The 18,265-nt window shown below is 45.2% G+C and overlaps 1 protein-coding gene and 1 long non-coding RNA gene across 9 annotated transcripts in view; both read left to right on the top strand.

The window, feature by feature from the left end:
- PPP4R2 (protein phosphatase 4 regulatory subunit 2) overlaps window positions 1-3,428 on the top strand; it is a 36,728-nt gene extending 33,300 nt beyond the window's left edge. For all 6 annotated transcript variants that reach the window (XM_064156192.1, XM_064156196.1, XM_064156193.1 and 3 more), the window contains 2 exons: window positions 2-270; window positions 1,496-3,428. In XM_064156192.1, the coding sequence (XP_064012262.1) occupies window positions 2-270; window positions 1,496-1,809 (583 nt within the window). In that variant the 3' untranslated portion in view covers window positions 1,810-3,428. The remainder of the gene's footprint in view (window position 1; window positions 271-1,495) is intronic.
- A 3,886-nt stretch (window positions 3,429-7,314) lies between these two features.
- The window catches only part of LOC135182292 (uncharacterized), a 109,495-nt gene continuing 98,544 nt past the window's right edge, over window positions 7,315-18,265 (top strand). For all 3 annotated transcript variants that reach the window (XR_010305146.1, XR_010305148.1, XR_010305147.1), the window contains exon 1: window positions 7,315-7,591. This is a non-coding gene — a long non-coding RNA (uncharacterized LOC135182292). The remainder of the gene's footprint in view (window positions 7,592-18,265) is intronic.

The following is an 18,265-nucleotide window of genomic DNA, read 5'->3' as shown; positions in this document are numbered from 1 at the left end:
GTGAATCACCAGCATCTGAATCAGAAGGGGCTCAGAGCAGCCCTGTAAAAAATAAGCACTCTGAAGATGATCCTGCAGAAGCAGAAGGACATGAGGTAAAAAGACTTAAATTTGACAAGGAAGGGGAGACCAGAGATGCACCTAACCAAACTGCCTCCAGTGAAACGTCTCTAGGCACAGGAGAAGACACAGAAACATCCTCTACATCTCAGGAGAAAGAAAAAGAGGCCACTTGTGCGAGACAGCACTGTACGGAAGAAGAGGAAGAAGGTATTTCAGATTCCATTGTCTTGGTGTACTTTCCAAGGAGTTGGCATTGTCTTTGCTGTTGGGATTGCTGAATGTTCCCCAGCCGTGAGCATAAAGTGGAAGTACTTGTTCAAAGTTCAATTTCTCATAATTTAGCAATTCTCTTACTACTTTTTTCTTTGTCTTATATCTCTATTTTAAAATTTATGCAATGATAATAGGACTTCTAAGGCAGTAAATCACAGGAGGGTGGTAACATGCCAAGAATTCAAGAATCCCTATCTCAGCATAATAGGTTTTCTTGTCTCTTACCTAGAAGTGAGATTGGTCATATCTACATTTGACTGCTTGATATCATGATTTCAGAAATGTATTGACAATAAGGATTTCTTTCACGGAGGAGGCTGATCTCCCCAGATGCTATTAGAACAGGGAAATTGCCTCCCTATACTTAAAAAAACCTGCAGATAAGAGGCTGATGGTTTGTTGTTTTTTTTTACATAATCTCCAAAGTTTCCTTTCAGTTCTTTTTTGTGGTTCATGCTGTCTACAACTACCTGAAGGGAGGTTGTAGCCAGGTGGGGATTGGTCTCTTCTCCCAGACAACCAGCAACAGAACAAGGGGACACAGTCTCAAGTTGTGCTGGGGGAAGTATAGGCTGGCTGTTAGGAGGAAGTTCTTCACAGAGAGAGTGATTTGGCATTGGAATGGGCTGCTCAGGGAGGTGATGGAGTCGCCATCCCTGGAGGTGTTCAAGAAAAGCCTGGATGAGGCACTTAGTGCCATGGTCTAGTTGACTGGCTAGGGCTGGGTGCTAGGTTGGAGTGGATGATCTTGGAGGTCTCTCCCAACCTGGTTCATTCTGTGATTCTATGTATGTGTTAAACCTTCCTCTAGATACTGATGGATGGCCATTTGAAAGAGTCATCTTTTCAGCAGTTCCAAAGGCTGCTTCTGAAGACAAACGAAGCAATATGCTGAAGCAAGAAAAAAGTTACTTGATAGAGTGTGTCTTCTATCCACTGAAGCTTATTATTTTTATTTAATCAAAAATTGGACTTTTTTGGATGAGAGGATAGTGTGGCTGTCCTGGTGCTCTACATCTAGTAAAGTCAGGGATTGCCAGTTTTTCCTGCCCTTGGCTGTGCTACAGAACTGTTATTCAGCATAGCCAGGACTGTGAAACAGCAGGATGAGGATGTGTTTAGAGATGCCTTAGTAATGCTGTGCTTTTACTGTTTCTAGAGTCCTTCATGTCTCCCAGAAATGCTGGTTCTGACAGAAAAGATCAAGAAAAAGACACTGAACCCTCAACTGTGAATGAAGACACCTCTGAGGAGAGCAATCAAATGGAGGAGTCTGATCAGTCTCAAGCAGAGAAGGATTTACACTCGGATGACAGTGAAATCAGTGGATCTGCCAGTAGTGGAGCTGATTGCAGTGAAACGGAAGAGTTAGGGCCCTATGCTAGCGAAACTCCAGAGATTTCATCAGAGACCCCTATGGAAAACAGCGATGAAGCCACAGAAGTTGCAGATGAACCTATGGAGCAAGACTAATTTAAATCCTTAGATGCAGTATTTTCCATAAGGCTCCGGTTTTACACTGTATAAATAATTTTATGTAATAAAGTGGACCTTTAGTTTTACAAGAAAAAAAAAAAAAGAAAAAAGGCAGGTTGTAAAATAAAAACTTCTCCATGGATTGAACCTTGAAAGAGTTGTACATGATAAGAACTGTGAATACCAGCTCCTTCAGGTCCTGCTTACCGCTGAACTTTCGTTTGGTCAAATCAGTGGTTTGTGTATAGTTTTTTTTATTTAGAATAAAAAGTTTTTAAACTGGAAGGTAATTATAATTTTGACAACTTTTTTGGAGATTACCACACCTAGTTGTACGTAAGCAAGGAAGCTTTTCTTTTCTTTGTCTCGTCTCTTTTCTGACAGCTCTAGCAGTTACTTCATCTTTTGGTTACAGTTTCGACATTTGACATGTGAAATATTCGGGGGGGGGTTTCATGCTGGTTTCCAGATTTTCATTTGGGGGGGTTTCATGCTGGGTTCCAGATTTTCATTTGAATACACACTATGAAAGCTTGGGTTGTGTGTTTAAAATGTGTTCCCACTTCACACACATGTATGCACGCATGCACACGTACGTGTACCCTCGCCGTTCTAAGGGGGGGAATGGTCTATTTTTCTGTTTCTATAAAAGATAACTACAGCAAATACTTTTTTCTATAGGAAAAGACTGAGTTCACCTCTCAAGGCACTTTGCCTCTGGAAAAAAAAAAACAAAAGCAAAACCAAAACAAAAACCAAATGAAATCTGGCCCGTATGAAACCCTGGAAATACGAAGGTGGTTGAGAACACCAGAGTTATAAAACACATTCCAAGAGAACTGTTCAGATGACAACACTTTTGTATACTTCTGAGGTGCCTGAGTGAAAGGAGTTCATTTATTTATGAGAAAATGTGCTTTCTGTTGAGAACGTTGTAATCAAAACCTTAGCTTAAACTTTTTGTAGAAGAAACACTTGCAAAGACGCTAAGAAACTGTCTTGGAAGACACGGACAGGTACTTGCCTTTTGAGGGCTTCTTGGAGCGTTGTGAATATTGTAGAGAAGTCTCAAAGTTAATTCTGAGGTCCGCAGGCAGCATCAGTCTGATCACACCACTCTGTTGGAAGGCTTCATACACGACCATAGTTATGTACCTCAGCTAAAGAACCGAAAGGTTTGGGGGTGCATAAGAAGTCACCATGATTTGTATAACATTTTGGAAGTGAACTAAATATTTTTGAACATGCCACTTTGACAGCCAGTCTTAGGTTTTTATTTTATACTATTATTACTTTTTTTTTCCCCCCAGACCAGCTCAAAGCACAAACTACTGCTTTAAACTCGACGTTTTCCACTTCCCACACTTAAAAACATGCAAGCTGCAACCTCCCAATCCCGATTACTGGCTGCCAAATTTATACCTGTTTCTTCAACTGTACCTTTTTGATATTTAGGGTTTTTAAATTTCTGTAAAGTAGATTTTTTTGTAGATTGTAATGAGTGCTCACTGCCATTGTGAAACGGTATCTTAATTGTATAATTCCTGTGTGTAAACTGAATGCTTGGGCTTTCAATACAGTATTCATATAAAGCAATAAATATTAATGTTATGAAACACCTGAGTACATTTTTATCAGAATTGTCCCTTTTTTGGTTTCTTTTAACTTCACATCCCTGAAGTACAGAAATGACCTCTACAATGCATGCTGATAGTTCCTTGTACTACATGCTATGCTTTGGATCGTTTGGGGATTATCTGGGTTTTGAGTGCTAGCAGAATGATTTGGCTGAGTTAGAGTATTTATAAAGTTATTTCTTGCTAAATGTTACCTATCCAGATCTGAGCAGAAAGGATTTAGGGAGATGCTTGCAAAATAAATTAATATATTTTATTGATTGAGCTCCCCTTTACAGAAGGAAAATTGTACTCTGCCTCATTTTCATTGTGCTGAAGGGCTGGATGTGTGTTAATGAGATTTCAGAACTCAACCAAAATGTTGAAATTGGGCAAGTTTTAAAATACCAGCGACATCTTAACACTTCTTTGGTTGTTTGGCTTTTGTTTGGTTTTCTTCCTTGGCCTTTTTTTCCTTTTTTTTTTCCCTTTTGTTTTTCTTTCAAATATTTTGCCAATGAGAAAATTTTAAAATTTCTAAGTTTAGAGGTTTCTGAAATTTCCTTTTAGACTGTTTATTTGTGAAGATATTGTCAATAAACATGTTCTTTAAGCACCTGTGACCTTTTGATACTCTTGTTTTAGCAGCCCTAGTGCCACTTCCGCAGAGACTTGCAGAAGAACTTCAAGGTATGGATCCATTTAGTTCTACCTGCAGTTAATGGGGTTTGTTGGTTTACAAAAATGGAAGCTGTGCTTTAACATCCTAAAGATGTGCCTGCCTTTAAAGATTGCATTTACTAAGAGAAAAATCCCTTTTTACAAACGTGGATTTAAAAAACGGCCCTAACCCACTGCATTTCTATGTAGCCAGGTTTTATCAGAGGTGTTGCACACCTCCAGGTGCAGGCAGCTGCTGTTCTAGGTGTGGAGGTGCAGCACTGAGTCTGTGTTCACAGTTCCTTTGTTTCTAAACCTGGGTGCTTTGAATCCCACAATTACAGGCACCTCAGCATGGTCCTGTTCCAACCATTCAGACGGTGTTGGTTGTTCTGCTGGTGTTGATGAAGGTAGTGTGTGGTTAAGCCCCAGAAAAGCAGGCAGCAGCTGCTGTACGGTGGTCGTGGGAGTATTTCTGATCATAACAATCTATTAAATAGGACTAGAATATAAACAGAAAATGGAGCTTAAGGACTGGATGAGGCATTTAGTGCCATGGTCTAGATGACTGGTTAGGGCTGGGTGCTAGGATGGACTGGATGATGTTGGAGGTCTCTTCCAACCTGGTTGATTATATGATTCTGTGAAAGTAAAGGATAATCCTTAAGATGTCTCCTTGTAGCCAACCTGTGGGGCTCTGTCCTTGCCCATGGGTGTCTGAGACTGCCTAAAGTTCTGGAGCAGGGACTGCTCCTGCTGCTTGTATTGCTAACCATGTCCAGGACAGATTTGGATTTCTTTTTTAAATCCTCTTGGGCTTGCTGCTGGCTTCAACAATGTAAATTTTTTTTAACAGAAGATTTATGCTCCAAGGCTAAGGCACCTCTGTCTGCAGCACTGAGTATTTGTTTATGCCTAGCCTAGGGGATGCAAGAAACAGACTGAAAAAATCTTGCTTCTGCTGCTTTAGTCTGTGAGAAATGTTACATGGGTTCCTTTTGTTCACTCGAGCAGTTCACTCAAAAGCTGCATTACAACTTCAAGTTTGTCCTGAGTCTGGTACAAAAGAATCCAGCTCTTATTTTTAGCTTCTTTGTGAGAAGAACAAAACCAAAGCTGAGGCCTGATAGAGTCTAAGTTGTAAAAGATTTTCTTTCCTTGCAAAAAAAAAGTTCAGTGGCACCCAGTGGTTGGTTAATTTTTATTAGTTTTATTTTTCTAGAACAACTGCCTTTGACTGCAGCTTTAGCAAACACCCTTCTGCAATCCTTTGCCATTTTTATTCACATAATGCAGTTCTAGGAAGAGTCCAAAGGTGATTTGCATCTCAGTGTGCCTGAGGTCAGTGTTTTTCAGATGGACAACTAGGGAAGAGGTGCAGATTACCCAAGGCATCCTAGTTACATCTCTGCCATTACAGAGGAGGGCCAAATTTTGTCATGTGGCAGTCTCTGTTAATTAGAACTTTAAACCATCACTTGCCCCAAGGATCTTTAAGATTGAGTCCAGCTGTGACTCAACTAACCTGACCACTGCACCATGTCCTGAAGCACTACATCTGCACCACTCTTGAACATCTTCGGGGATGGTGACTCCACCACCTCCTTGGGCAACCTGTTCCAACCCTTCACCACTCTCAGTAAGGAAGTTTTTCCTAATGTCCAGTCTAAATTTCCCCTGAACACACCTGGTGACCAACTTGCTACGTTGGAAACCTCATCAGTGTATTCTATCACCCTGATTTCAGCCTGCAAGACTACACAAGCCTCGTTCTCCCATCTTCCCCTGATACTGTGTGTGGTTCTGAGCCATTGCTTCTCCCCATGTGTTCCACTCAGATAGCTGTATCCAAATCCAGACAGGGAATGCCAGCTGGGGCCTTCTGAGCAGTGCCAGTAATGCCACCCTTGTGCTGTGTATGTCACAAAGTGATACCACCATAACTGCCAAGTCATTTCCTGCCCAAATTGTTTCTGTGCAGGATTTGATTTTGTCTCATTTGTGCTGTTCTGTTCTTGTCTATATCCAGCTACATCATGCAAGCTTTTGTCCCCTTCCCTGTCTTTGTTAACCTATCCATCTATTTACCTAGGTTCCCATTTGGTTCTATAAGTGCTTCTCCTTTTCACTGTGCTCTGCCTGTATTCTCAAGCATATGACAGTGCTGCCTTGATAATACCACTCTGGAACAGAACTGGACCCAAGTATCTACCTGCAGCATTCAAACTGATCTTTGACTGTGTGAAGGATGAGGACTTTGAACTTGGCCAGTGAAAGCAGAAGGCTCAGGCTTTATCTTTGAGATCAATGTGCACAAGGTTGTGTGTTAGGACCTGCTGGGGAAGTGGACGTTGGTATTTTTGCAACGAGCAGCTCATTCTTGTGGGTTTCGTGTGGACTGTAGCAGGATCCAGCTCCAAAATACAACTTTTCAGCTTCTGCTGCCAGTCTGCTCCCACTCCCCACCGTGACCCTCGGGCAGCCTTACCACCATTCACCTCTCCCTGTCACTCAGTTTCTTGCAATAATCAGCTAGACAGACGCCCTGGGGCTGTCTTGCAGCATCCCTATGGATGCCTGTGAAACCTACCTTTGCAAGACGCTGGTGACAGAGCTGATCAAATGAACTGGGAAAGCTGCCTGGCTGGCAGGAGCTGCCCAACTTGCCACAGGCTCTATGGTTGCTCCAGAGATGCCTAGGAAGTCTTTCTGGTCCATTTGTTCATACCCCTTTGAACCCAGGTCACAAGAGGACTGAGGAAATGGAATTCAAAGGCAGGATAGGGCAGGGGGCTGAGCTTGACCACCTATTCTTGTGTGGTTAACAATTCAGTTTTATTTGAAACATCTGACACAAAGAGTCAAAGCAGGGTGGAGAAGGGCAAAGCATCCCTTAGAATCAGGGAACTGCTGTGGCTGGAAAAGATCACTGAGTCCAAGGGCCCAGCACAGCCAAGTCTGCCACTCACCCACCTTCCTCAGCACCACATCTACGCTTTAAAATCCCTTCAGGGATGGAGATTTCACCACTTCCACAGGCAGCCTGTTCCAGAGCTTGACAACACGTTTAGGGAAGAAATAGTTCCCAATACCCAACCTAACCCTTCCCAGGTGCAGCTTGGAGCCATTTCCCCTCAGCCTATCTCGTTACCTAGGAGAGGAGCCCAGCTGCAAACTCAGCTGCCTCTAATCATCCTTTCAGGTAGTCGTCAAGAGTGAGCAGGTCTCCTCTGAGCTTCCCGTCACAGTCTGGAACTCTGAGCCAACCCTGGGCAGCGGAGGAGGTTGTGCTACGATTCCAGAAGCTCCTTGGAATCCCCTCAAGAGAATGGGCAGCAAAGGGCTGCTGAGGTGACTTTGCTAGAGCCAGTGAAAACCCTCAGGAATGGACCGGAGCAAAAGGGAAAGGGGAAGAAAAAGGACAGGGAAGAAAGGAGGAGAGAGAGTTAAAAAGCCACGGGAAGATATCGCCACTCCGAGAGACCCCTGCCTCTTCAGAGCAGGTAAGCCACACGCTGTGTGTCACTGCGCTCCCGCACCTCCTCTGCTCCAGCCTCAGCAACTCCGTCCCCTCAGCTGCCCCTCGTGTTCTCGGCCTTTCGCCAGCCTGTTGCTCCACCACCTCCGTATTGTCTTATAACTCTGTAGGCAAGAGGCTGAGGAGAAACCACAGGGGTTTTTGGTCAGCAACCTGTAAATTCTGAGGTCGGCCCAGCCGGGACTGGGTCCGGCAGCCGGAACAAGGCAGGTAAACCCTGGGCGTTGCAGTGCTGCCGGCGGCCCGCAGGGGGCGCCACCGCCTCGGTAACGCGCAGCAGCGCCCGCGCCGCCATCTTGTGGGCGGCCTCAAGCGAGGCTGCTGGGCGGCGGCGGGGCGGGAGCGGCGGACCCCGGGCTCGGAGGTGCTGGCTGCGATGCTGGTGCTGCGGCGTCTGTGTGCCCGCTGGGCAGGCGGCTCCTCTCTGCTGAGCAGCGGAGGCAGCCTCCCTTGCCAGATGGGCACCGCTCTGGACAGTGGCTCTGTTGCCTTTGTGAGGTGTTGTGGTGAAAAGGTCAACGACGTGAGGAGAGGACGGGGGACGAGTTAACTAGAGAGGAAACGCTCATCATTACTCTTCTTTATTTACACTGGAAGCAGCCCTGAATCCTCAGATTAATGGGATGTGAGGAGACATTGAACAGAGCTGCTGCAGCAGCCCTGTCAGAAACCCCTGCTCTCAAGTGCTGAGAAATTCGATTTGCTTCCCCCAGACCAGCTGCTAAATTAGAGCACTTCTTCTTTTGAGCTAACCAGCAAAACTTTACTGACTGGAAATCTTGCTGCTTTAAGAGTTGTATCCTCGCAAGCTTTCCTCTTGGCCGTGCACTCCGATTTCGAGCGAGAGCTGAGCTGGTTCTGTATTCGCTCCATGGCTCCAGGAGATGGAGCTTCAGAATAAATAAGTGCCTGCTGTGAGGCAGTGAAAAGGGAGCTGCTGCAGCCATAGCAGCCTGAAAGATGAGCCTTGTGCAAGTTCTTGCTCATCCCTAGTCCCAGGTTGGAAAATGACATGACTTGGTGCTTGCAGCTTACAGCAGGCTGAAGGTTGCTAACCTACATCCTTGGGCAGAAGCTGTCCTGTGAAGGGGTCCCGCCGCTGCTGGCCCAGTGTTGTGGGAGGCCGATAGGCCTAAAACATGTCCGGGCCTGCCCCACCCTTCTGCTGAGGCGGGAGCAAGGGCAGGAGGAAAACAAAGGCTTGGGCCGTTCTGTTCCCTTCCAAAGTGATCAACAGGTACCCACAGGTGTTTAGGTACTTGTTAGTGTCTTGCCCAAATGAGGGTGAGCAAGCCCTGGTTTCACCTAGTATGGCCAGTTTGGCAAAAGCCATTTTGGTTGGTGGATCTCTGTGGCTAAAGGAGCTATGGAGCTTGGGCAAATAACATAAACTGAGCTAAGCTGCAAGCAGTTGTGCTGCTGCCGCTGCCCCGCCGTGTGCTGCCCCTGCCCCGCCGTGTGCTGCCCCTGCCCCGCCGTGTGCTGCCCCTGCCCCGCCGTGTGCTGCCCCTGCCCCGCCGTGTGCTGCCCCTGCCCCGCCGTGTGCTGCCCCTGCCCCGCCGTGTGCTGCCCCTGCCCCGCCGTGTGCTGCTCCTGCCTCACTGTGTGCTGCTCTGCTCTAAGTTCTACTCTGACAACGTGCTCTGCCTCCCTGTTCTCGGCTTGGACAGCATGTCCTGCTCTGCCTTGTGCTTCAGATCAGCTTAGCCCTGATGTTTTGGGCTTGAACTACCTGGAAATTTAAGTGCCTCATGTTTACCAGGAGAAGGCATTAAGTGCCTCATAACATGGTGAGTGGCACTGACATTGTGTCCTCTGCGCATCTGCAAATGTCTGTGCCAAGAGGAACTAGGATCAGGTCAGAGATCGTTTGCCTCTTTCCCAGCACCCTGCCAGAGCCTGGGAAGATCTAGAAGCCTTTCAGTGGCTATCAAGATGCTGAGCAGTTCCAACACTGCTGCAAGGGAGCCAGGGGCTATCGTGAAATTCCTACTCCACTGCTGTAAGTAGCACAGACATTCCCTAGGGCTCCAGGCTGCCTTCTATTTGCAAGTGGGAAAAAAAACATTGTGTGGCTAAACTTCTCTTGTTTCTTGGTTCTCCTAAATGAATGGATTGCCTATAAGCATCCTTGTGAAGATTCTCCAGACTGAATTAGAACCCAAATTTAAGTAGTTTGTGTAGAATCTGTGGGCAGGGCTTTTTGGAAATAAAATAACTATGCATTTTGTAATGCCCCAACTAAATACTGGAATGGGCTGCCCGGGGAGGTGGTGGAGTCGCTGTCCCTGGAGCTGTTCAAGGCAGGATTGGATGTGGCGCTTGGTGCCATGGTCTAGCCTTGAGCTCTGTGGTAAAGGGTTGGACTTGATGACCTATGAGGTCTCTTCCAGTCTTGGTGGTACTGTGATACTGTGATAAATTACCCAGCTTGTCAGGAAATCAAGGGAAGTGATACGGTGCACCACACCTCCATCATTTTCCCATCTCTACATAGAATCAGCCAGGTTGGAAGAGACCTCCAAGATCATCCAGTCCAACCTAGCACCCAGGTCTAGCCAATCAACAGCATCTCATCACCGTCTTCCTCTTTGCTGTCCTTGAAATCACACAGAGTATTACCATGAGGCTATGGCAAAGGTCTCATGAAATTGTTCCGAGGGCATCATCTGTTCTCTGTGCCCCAAAGCGCTTAGGAAAAGGAGTCATGGATTTAGATGACCATGGGAAGAGAGGCCAGTTGTTGGGGTACTTGTAAGGTTAAGTGATGTGCTGAAAGGGTTCACCCAGCTTCCTCAAAGTCCTCCTCCATTTTTCCCTGTGTTGAAGCCCAGCCCTATGGTTTAGGGTGGACTAGTGTGCTAGTTGGAGGCAAATTGGAATGTTTTACTGTGAAAAATTGGATTATAGGCTATGAAAGAAAACAGGGGTAGTGTCTGCTTCACTCATAGGCTTGCTGACTTGTATAAGAACAAGAGCACAAACAGGTAAGACAGTGTGTGTGTGTGTGTGTGTGTCTGTCTCTCACAGACTGTGTTTCCCTGAGCTGCTTCCATGTAACTAATCCTTCTGCTTCTAATCCCCCTTACTGATCCTCCAAACTCACCTTGGACGTAAGGCAAACTCTGGGATAAGGTAGAGGGGTGGTAAGCAGATGGAAGGGTGATTGGAAGCCCCTCCTGGGGACTGATTTCTGGGAGAGGTATTGTATATTTCTGTATATATGTAGCTGTAAATATTGTAAATAGCTGCTCGTGCTAAGCTGTAAATATAAAGCTTAATTCCTTAACTTCCAGCTGGCTGAGTCTAGTCTGGGTGATTTTGTAGGAGTGTGGGGGGGATGGGGCATGTAACTCCCAAACTATCACAACTAGATGACTTCAGATAAATTCTACTTCTGATTTTAGTTTTCTCTCCCCACTTATAACCCAGTATTTCTGGAAAGCTTCTGTTTTATTTAGCTGAAGTTTCAGTTGAACTGGTAATAAAAAGGTATGCAGTTGTGTATTTGCCCTGTCCTTGGAATCAAAAGAAATCAAATCCCTGTAGGTGTTTAAGGCCAGGCTGGATGGGGCTCTGGCCAGCCTGATCTAGGGTAGGGTGGCCCTGCCCATGGCAGGGGGGTTGGAACGAGATGATCCTTGTGGTCCCTTCCAACCTTGACTGATTTATGATTCTAAATCAGATGCAGTATCTGGGAAACCCAAGGATGCCTTGGACAATGAATTACATGACAAATGAGAGATTACTTAGTCTTCTCCTTTCTTTTTCGGGTAGTTTCTTTTTTATCTTAGTGTTTGTTTTCAGTACCTAAAGCCTTTTTCCAGTCTTGTTTCAGAAGAGTTGTGAAGTGTAGATAATTCTATTCTCTGGTGTATTTACCTTTCGGGATTTATTGGTTGGTTTATTGTTTTCTTTCCCCCTGATGTTCCTCACAAACTAATCCCATCCCACTTCCCCATGATATACTTACAGGCATCCTAACTTTTCTAACACACCTAGTTTTGAGTGCCAAGGCTTTCCCACTAGGGCCACGTCCCTTGAGTGTTTCCACATGTACTCTTTGCCCACAGACCAGTCCCAGAGACTTCAGGGACTCTGGAAGCAGGGTGTTGAAACATCTTCTCACTGCCAAAGTGACTGTGCTGATCATTGGGCTATCAACTGATGCCCAAAATTGGTCTTTTTTACCCCCTTGATTCAGACTACTTTGACTCTTCTCTTGTACAAGAGATAAATTAAAGCCATGTGGCCAGTAAAAAACTTGTTATGAAGCACTTCTTTCTATCTAATAGTGTAGTTTAGAACAGAATCTACTTTAAACAACAAAAGAAATGCCTTGTTTTCTTGGTGCTTTGGGAACATCAGGCTAGATCTGTGCCTTTCAGTCTTACCAGCTTCTTTCTGCTTCTGTTCTTTTGATTATTTATTCCTTTCTGCATTCTCTTTGACTTTCAACTCGGAGCTGTACTCTGTCCACCAAAGGCCCTCCTCTTCAGATCTTGTTTTTTAACTGCAGGTCTTGCCTATCTTGTTTAAATAAATGTATTCAAAGGGGCCCCTGTGTGGCACAGAGTGTAAGCAGGTGCAGAGTCTCTGCTGAGAGATCTGGCAGTACCACTGCTAAAATACCCCACAGAAAACAGAAATCCTGGTGTGTGATCTTGAGGAAGGTCGTTCTTTAAACACAGGAGTTTTGCATTACCAGGACGTCATTTCAGAGCTCTCTTGGTTCTCAGAAGCTTTAAGTGGGCTTTTTCAATAAGGCATGTCTGATGCATTCCTAAAATGGCTGGGGTCCAGGAAGGACCTCAGTGCTCTCTGCAGCTCCCTGAAGGGAGGTTGAAGCCAGGTTGGTGTTGATTATTTCTCCCAAGTAACTAGGGGTAGAACAAGAGTAAGTGGCCTCAAGTTGTGCCAGGGGAGGTTTGGGTTGGATATTGGGAAAAATTAGGAATGAGTGGTTGTGCATTGGAGTGAGCTGCCTGGGGTTGAGGGGTGGGGTCTGGAGGTGTTCAAAACACAGGCATGGCACTTCTGGCTTGATGGATGTGATGGTGTTGAGTTGATGGTTGGGCTTACTGACCCTTGGAGGTCTTTTTCAACCAAAACAATTCTGTGATCTATGATCCTAAGGTGTGCTTTTGGAAAGAGAGAGGCTTCTATATGAGTACCTTGTGACTTTAGGGCACAGTGTCAGGTGTCCTCTGACAAAGGGGGTGCTTTTAGCCTAGTCCTCCTGTCCTGGGCAGTGTGATGCTCCATGGGAAGTGGAAGAGCTGTGGAGGTGTAGTAGTGCTGAGTGTCTACTCTTCAGTGGTGCTGGAGGTATATTCACCTGTAAAGAGGAAGGAGGCAAGAAGTCCATCTCTGAAATTACTCCAGCTGATTCTGATCTAAGCAGTTCTGGACTGATCATATACTGACCATGTTCCCCTGCACTGTTTAAAGAGATGGAGAAATGCTTGCTGTGCATTAGCTGCATGGGTTCAAACCACATCCTTCTTCGAGGAAACTGCAGTAGCTTGTAGAGTGGCACATCTTCAGGGACCAGCATGACTTGATCAGCTTCTGTTAATGAGTAAAACAACTAATAATGCACTCATCTTCCAACAGAAGGGTCTGTTCCTCCTAAGACACTAGCAAGCAGTTCTGTAGTGGTTTCTCAGGACAGTTGTTAACTACTGGGTTGCACAGGGCAAAAAAGTATTAGATGATCTCCTTGGGGACGTGAAGAACAAAAGTGTGAACTGTGGCATAAAAAACCCTGATAAATCATATTGTGCAGGTGAACAAAAAAGTATAGGTAGGTAGATGGATGAGCCCTCTTCCAGGCCGTTTGATGCATCTGTGTTCTCCCAAACAGCAGTGCAAGGAATATCTGAGCTTGCAGGGCAGCTGCATGGTGAGGAGGAAAGAACCTCTCAGCTAGGAGATATGATGGTGCAGGCTACCTTTTGAGCATAAGGGCTGTGTGGTTGTTTCTCATTTTCTGTGTGGTGTGTGGCTGTCAGATCTGGCTATGATTTCTTTATAGTCTTACTGTTAACTGTGCCTGTGGTTGGTTCCCAGCCTGCAGGAACTTTGCTCTTTCAAACTGAGATGTGGAAAAAGTTCGTCTGGGACTGTAGGAGCTTCCACTTGTGTGTGCACACCCTGAGACAAACTGGATTTGATCTGTGAACCATAAAAAGGGCCTGAGATGGGAATGCTGAATTTTTTTGCGTGGGGTTAATTAGAAAGTCTGAGAAAAGTCAGTTAGCCTCCCCTGGCTGATATAATTTCCCCATGTAGCACCTTTCTGGAGGGACAGATCTCTTGCAGCTGTATCATTCTTCTGCAATTAGTGGCAGGCTGCTAGCTGTGGTGTCTGGCACTCCCCGCCTGTGCGTGCCCTCAGCCTGAGAATGGAGCTGAACCGTGTGATCTGATAATGCAGGGCCCTGTCTGTCTTCCTGTGGTAGGTACTGGCACTTGGGGATGTCTGATGTTTCTCTGCAGACTTGCAGGCTGACTTCAAGCACTGCTCAGCTGCACTTGGGTTGCAGCAGCCTCTGCCTGGGAGTTACACTGGTACAGATGTGTGATTGAGCTTTTCTGCCTGCTGTGGTGTGTGCTTTACGTCTGAGTTTGTGGGACAATGTGCTGCTGTATGGTCTCTCCCTCTTTCCCACCCACCCCTGGAATTATTTAGCACGATCTAAACTGAAGAGGGCACGACAGCCAGCACTGGACAGATGTTAAGAGCAGCTGGTAGTAAACTAGTGCTTTGAGTGATCTATGGACAAAATCTGAGAGGTCAACCGTGAGGTCTTTGATCAGACAGACTCACTTGAAGGACAAACTTGACAGGAATGCCAGATTAAGCCTGACAATAGAAGTAATTTCTTAAACTTTTTTCTTCCTAGCAAGTTTCTTTAATGGGGACCTCCATGTCTTGGCTTGTTTTAAGCTTTGTGATTTCTCCCATAAGTAATACAGAGCAAATGTTTCAGACAACTGTGTTCAAAAGTGTAATTTTTTGTTGAAATATGGAAGTATTTATTTGACAGTGAACTTGTCATATTGTGGCTGCACAGCTTCCCTCTGGCTGGCTAGTTGCTAAAAGCAGCCATACCAGTGCCAGTGGTTGCACTCTAGATAGACTTGTATACATCTGGTGCTTTTTAAAGCTTTATTGGTTTTAAACAGCATTATTTCAACAAAGACAATCTCTGTAGAATTGTAATGAAAAAAATTGCAATGCAGTGGAGGGGAAGACAAAGGAAACTGGAGATGAGGAAGAAAAGGTATAGGTGTATCAAGCAGTTTGTGGCAGAGTGGAATTTCAACCCCCTTCTGAGAAAGGAAGGCTTTGCTTCCCAGAGCACAAAGCATGAAATACTGTTATAACATTACCCTGTCCTTAGCTTTCAACTGCCACGAGGCTGTTCAAAGGATCTGAATGTGTCTGTCTGGTGTTTGCTAATCTAAATCTACTGCAAACGGATGGAGGAGCTGGTTAACTTCTTGTGTGAAAGGTTATTCTGTAGCTGAAATTGCTTTAGGTGGCTCAGCTGTATTTTGTCAATAAAATGTGCCATCAGTGGAGGAATTGGCAGTAAAGAGCCTTCTGTGTGCTTGCAAATGGAAAGCACGTTTGAAGGGCAGCAGTGGAGTATTTGGTAGATGGAGTCAGTAGTTGTACCATTGCAAAGTCTGTTTTTTGGAATTTGAATGTGTTTAATTGCAGTGGGGCTGATGTGATTTATACCTTGGACGTGATTCTCATCTCTTCTGGCTGCTGTAAAGGGAACTGTGTGATGCATGTGAGTTGCTGTGCTGGAGACTTTAGAGAAGGGCAGAAAGTAGAGTGCAGTCCTGATGGATTGATGTTTGTGTTGGGAATACAGCCTGTAATATCCTTGTAAAGGCATAGTGAGTGTTTTGGGGGGTGCTGCTGTCTCTTGGCATGGTGCATGAGATCAAGTGCTTTCCATTCTAGATTAGATGAGATGGAAGGAAGCGTCTTGACAAGCACTGAAGTTCTCAAACTTCAGCAAGTTTCAGTGTCATTTCTGTCCCCATCTTACAGATGAACCAGTCTGATCCTCAGTGTAGCTCAGCTTCCTGAAAAGATGATTTGAATAACTGTTGATAGCCATGCTGTAGGCTGGTGGTATTATTGTAGAACAAGTGGTCTTGAATGGTGTTTTAAGAGGTCTTATTTGTCCATACATGAATCCTGTTTGTGAAGGATCTTTTCCAAATGGTAACAAGGAGCAGCTTGCTCTGATGTGCTTGGAAGGAAGTAGCAGAACATTGTCACTTAGACCTTCCAGCTGATCTCAGTCAGCTACAGCTTGTTGGCTATTTCAGTCGAGGAGTGCAGGAAGGGAGACCTTGCTGGTGTTTGGCAATTGGCCTTTGAAAACTCTGTGCTGCTGATTCTTCACCACTGGCTACGAAGTGATGCCATCAGTTGTCAGACCTGTGGAATACACTGTGGCTGGGCCATGTGAAAGCTTGTAATGGGTTCTTCAGATGGTGTGGGTTTGTGTGCATCGTACAGAGTAATTCAGGGGTCACCCTTGAATACCATTTGAATCCTGCAAAGGGTTCTGTGGACCAACATCCCTGCAGAAAACCAGGTGGAGTTCTTGCAGCCTGCTACCTTTCCAAGGCAAGTTTAAAAATGAGCAGAGGCTGCTGCCTTGAGCAGCTGCCACACAGGGCAGCTGAGGCGATATAGTAGTCCTCTTCTGCAGGCATACAAATGTGCCTAGGCTTTGGTGTGACTGCTTCCACTGACCACTTCTCTGCTGTAATGCAGGAGGGGGCTGACTTTATTTGATCAAAATGGGTGTATTTGGCTGTGGGTGGAGATGCCGTTGTCACCTCTTGTTTTGTCTGTTCATCCTGCTAATCTCTGCCCTGAGTAGCAGCATCTCGGTAACCTGTGGTAGAAGATTTGATGATCTTGCCTTTTTCAGACCTGCCTCTTTATTGAGGAGAATGGTTTAGGCTGGAAGGGACTTCAAAGTTCCAACCCACCGCCATAGACAGGGACACCTCCTACTAGATCAGGTTGCTCAAGACCTCATCCAACCTGGCTTTGAACACTTTCAGTGAGGGAGCATCCACAACCTCCCTGGGCAACTTGTGCCTTGAAGACTGCATGAGGCACTTAGTGCCATGGTCTAGTTGACTGGATAGGGCTGGATGCAAGGTTGGACTGGATGATCTTGGAGGTCTCTTCCAACCTGGTTGATTCTATGAATGTCTTGCCACTCTCACTGTAAAGAACTTCTTCCTAACATCCAGTTTAAATCCCCCCTCTTCCAGTTTAAACTCATTACCCCTCATCCTCTCATTACAAGACCTTGTAAATAGTCTCTCCTCAGCCTTCCTGTAGGCCCCCTTTAGATACTGAAAGATTCTGGGCTATGTCACCCAAGCAAGGTGGTTGTCCTCAGTCTGACATTTCAGTGACTGCTGTCTTGCCCGATGACAAAAAGAGAGGCTTGTGGAACAGCTGTGTTACTTCACTGCAGGAAGGGGAGCAAGGGGTGGCTTTGTGAAAAGTGCTGGATCTGTTTAATACCAAGCAACTTAAAAATTATATGCCTTTAGGCTGGGGAGCTGATTCCAGGAATATGGGTATACTAAAACAAATCCAGTTTATATTTTTGCATGGACTTAAGAAAATAAACAGCTTTATTCTCTGCACTTCACAGAGACACTTTTTTGTCGTACAAGCTTTTCATCATTTTTCTCATTGCAGGCTTGGTAGCTTAAGGACCAAAAGGATTAATATATTTGGTTTATATTCATGAAGTACCTAGCAGCCTCAGCTAGAGATCAGGGCTCTTTCATATAAGATATTATGCAGGTTTTTAAAAGAATAGTAAAAAGCCCTTCTACCACACTATGCAGTTTATCAGTTTCCTACAGCTTAAGACCCAGGCTGCTTCTGGGGGCGCATGTTCAATGAAGGTTTAAATCGAATGTGAGTGATATTATGTAGGAATATCAAATGAAAAACTAGTTTGATGTCAGCAATTTTTGGCCAATGTAGAATCATTTTTACCTCTTGTACAGAAGTACCAGCAGGTTTGGTGCTTTGGTGACGCTGTGGAAAAAAATAGACTATGCTCTGTAAAGGTGGGGAGAAAAGCTTTGAGGTGATTGCATCATAGCTTTGATGAGTAAATTAGTAACATTTCCAGCTTTGGCCATGTCTGCCTCTGCTGAAGGGAAAAGGCACTGCTATATCTTGTGTTCAACCCAGTGTTCCTGTGCCTGACCCACCTCCGATATGGCAGAGTTGGGTGAGGCCAAGGAAGAACCCCTGAAATCTTTCCATGAGTTCAGACACATGCTGGCCTTGTCTGAGGGACAAAATAAGGAATTCAATCTAGATCACTCAAACTTTATAATAGTATCATCCTAACCCTTGAGTTCTATGTTGTGTGTTTTTATCTCCCTCAATCAAAAGATTGTGTAAGAGTCTAGGTAGGAGCAGACTGGCTTTCTGTGATCCAGAAAAGGCTTTTTTCACTCAGCTACACAGGCAGGTCATGTTGGTTTTCATTTGGCCTGGGGATATATTGTTAGAAAGATGAAATTTGATACTTTGAGCTCATTAAAGGATATATTT

Source organism: Pogoniulus pusillus, chromosome 16 (assembly GCF_015220805.1).
Source record: "Pogoniulus pusillus isolate bPogPus1 chromosome 16, bPogPus1.pri, whole genome shotgun sequence".
Lineage (NCBI taxonomy): Eukaryota > Metazoa > Chordata > Aves > Piciformes > Lybiidae > Pogoniulus > Pogoniulus pusillus.
Note: the sequence above shows the minus strand (reverse complement) of the source record. Positions and strands in the feature narration are given on the sequence as shown.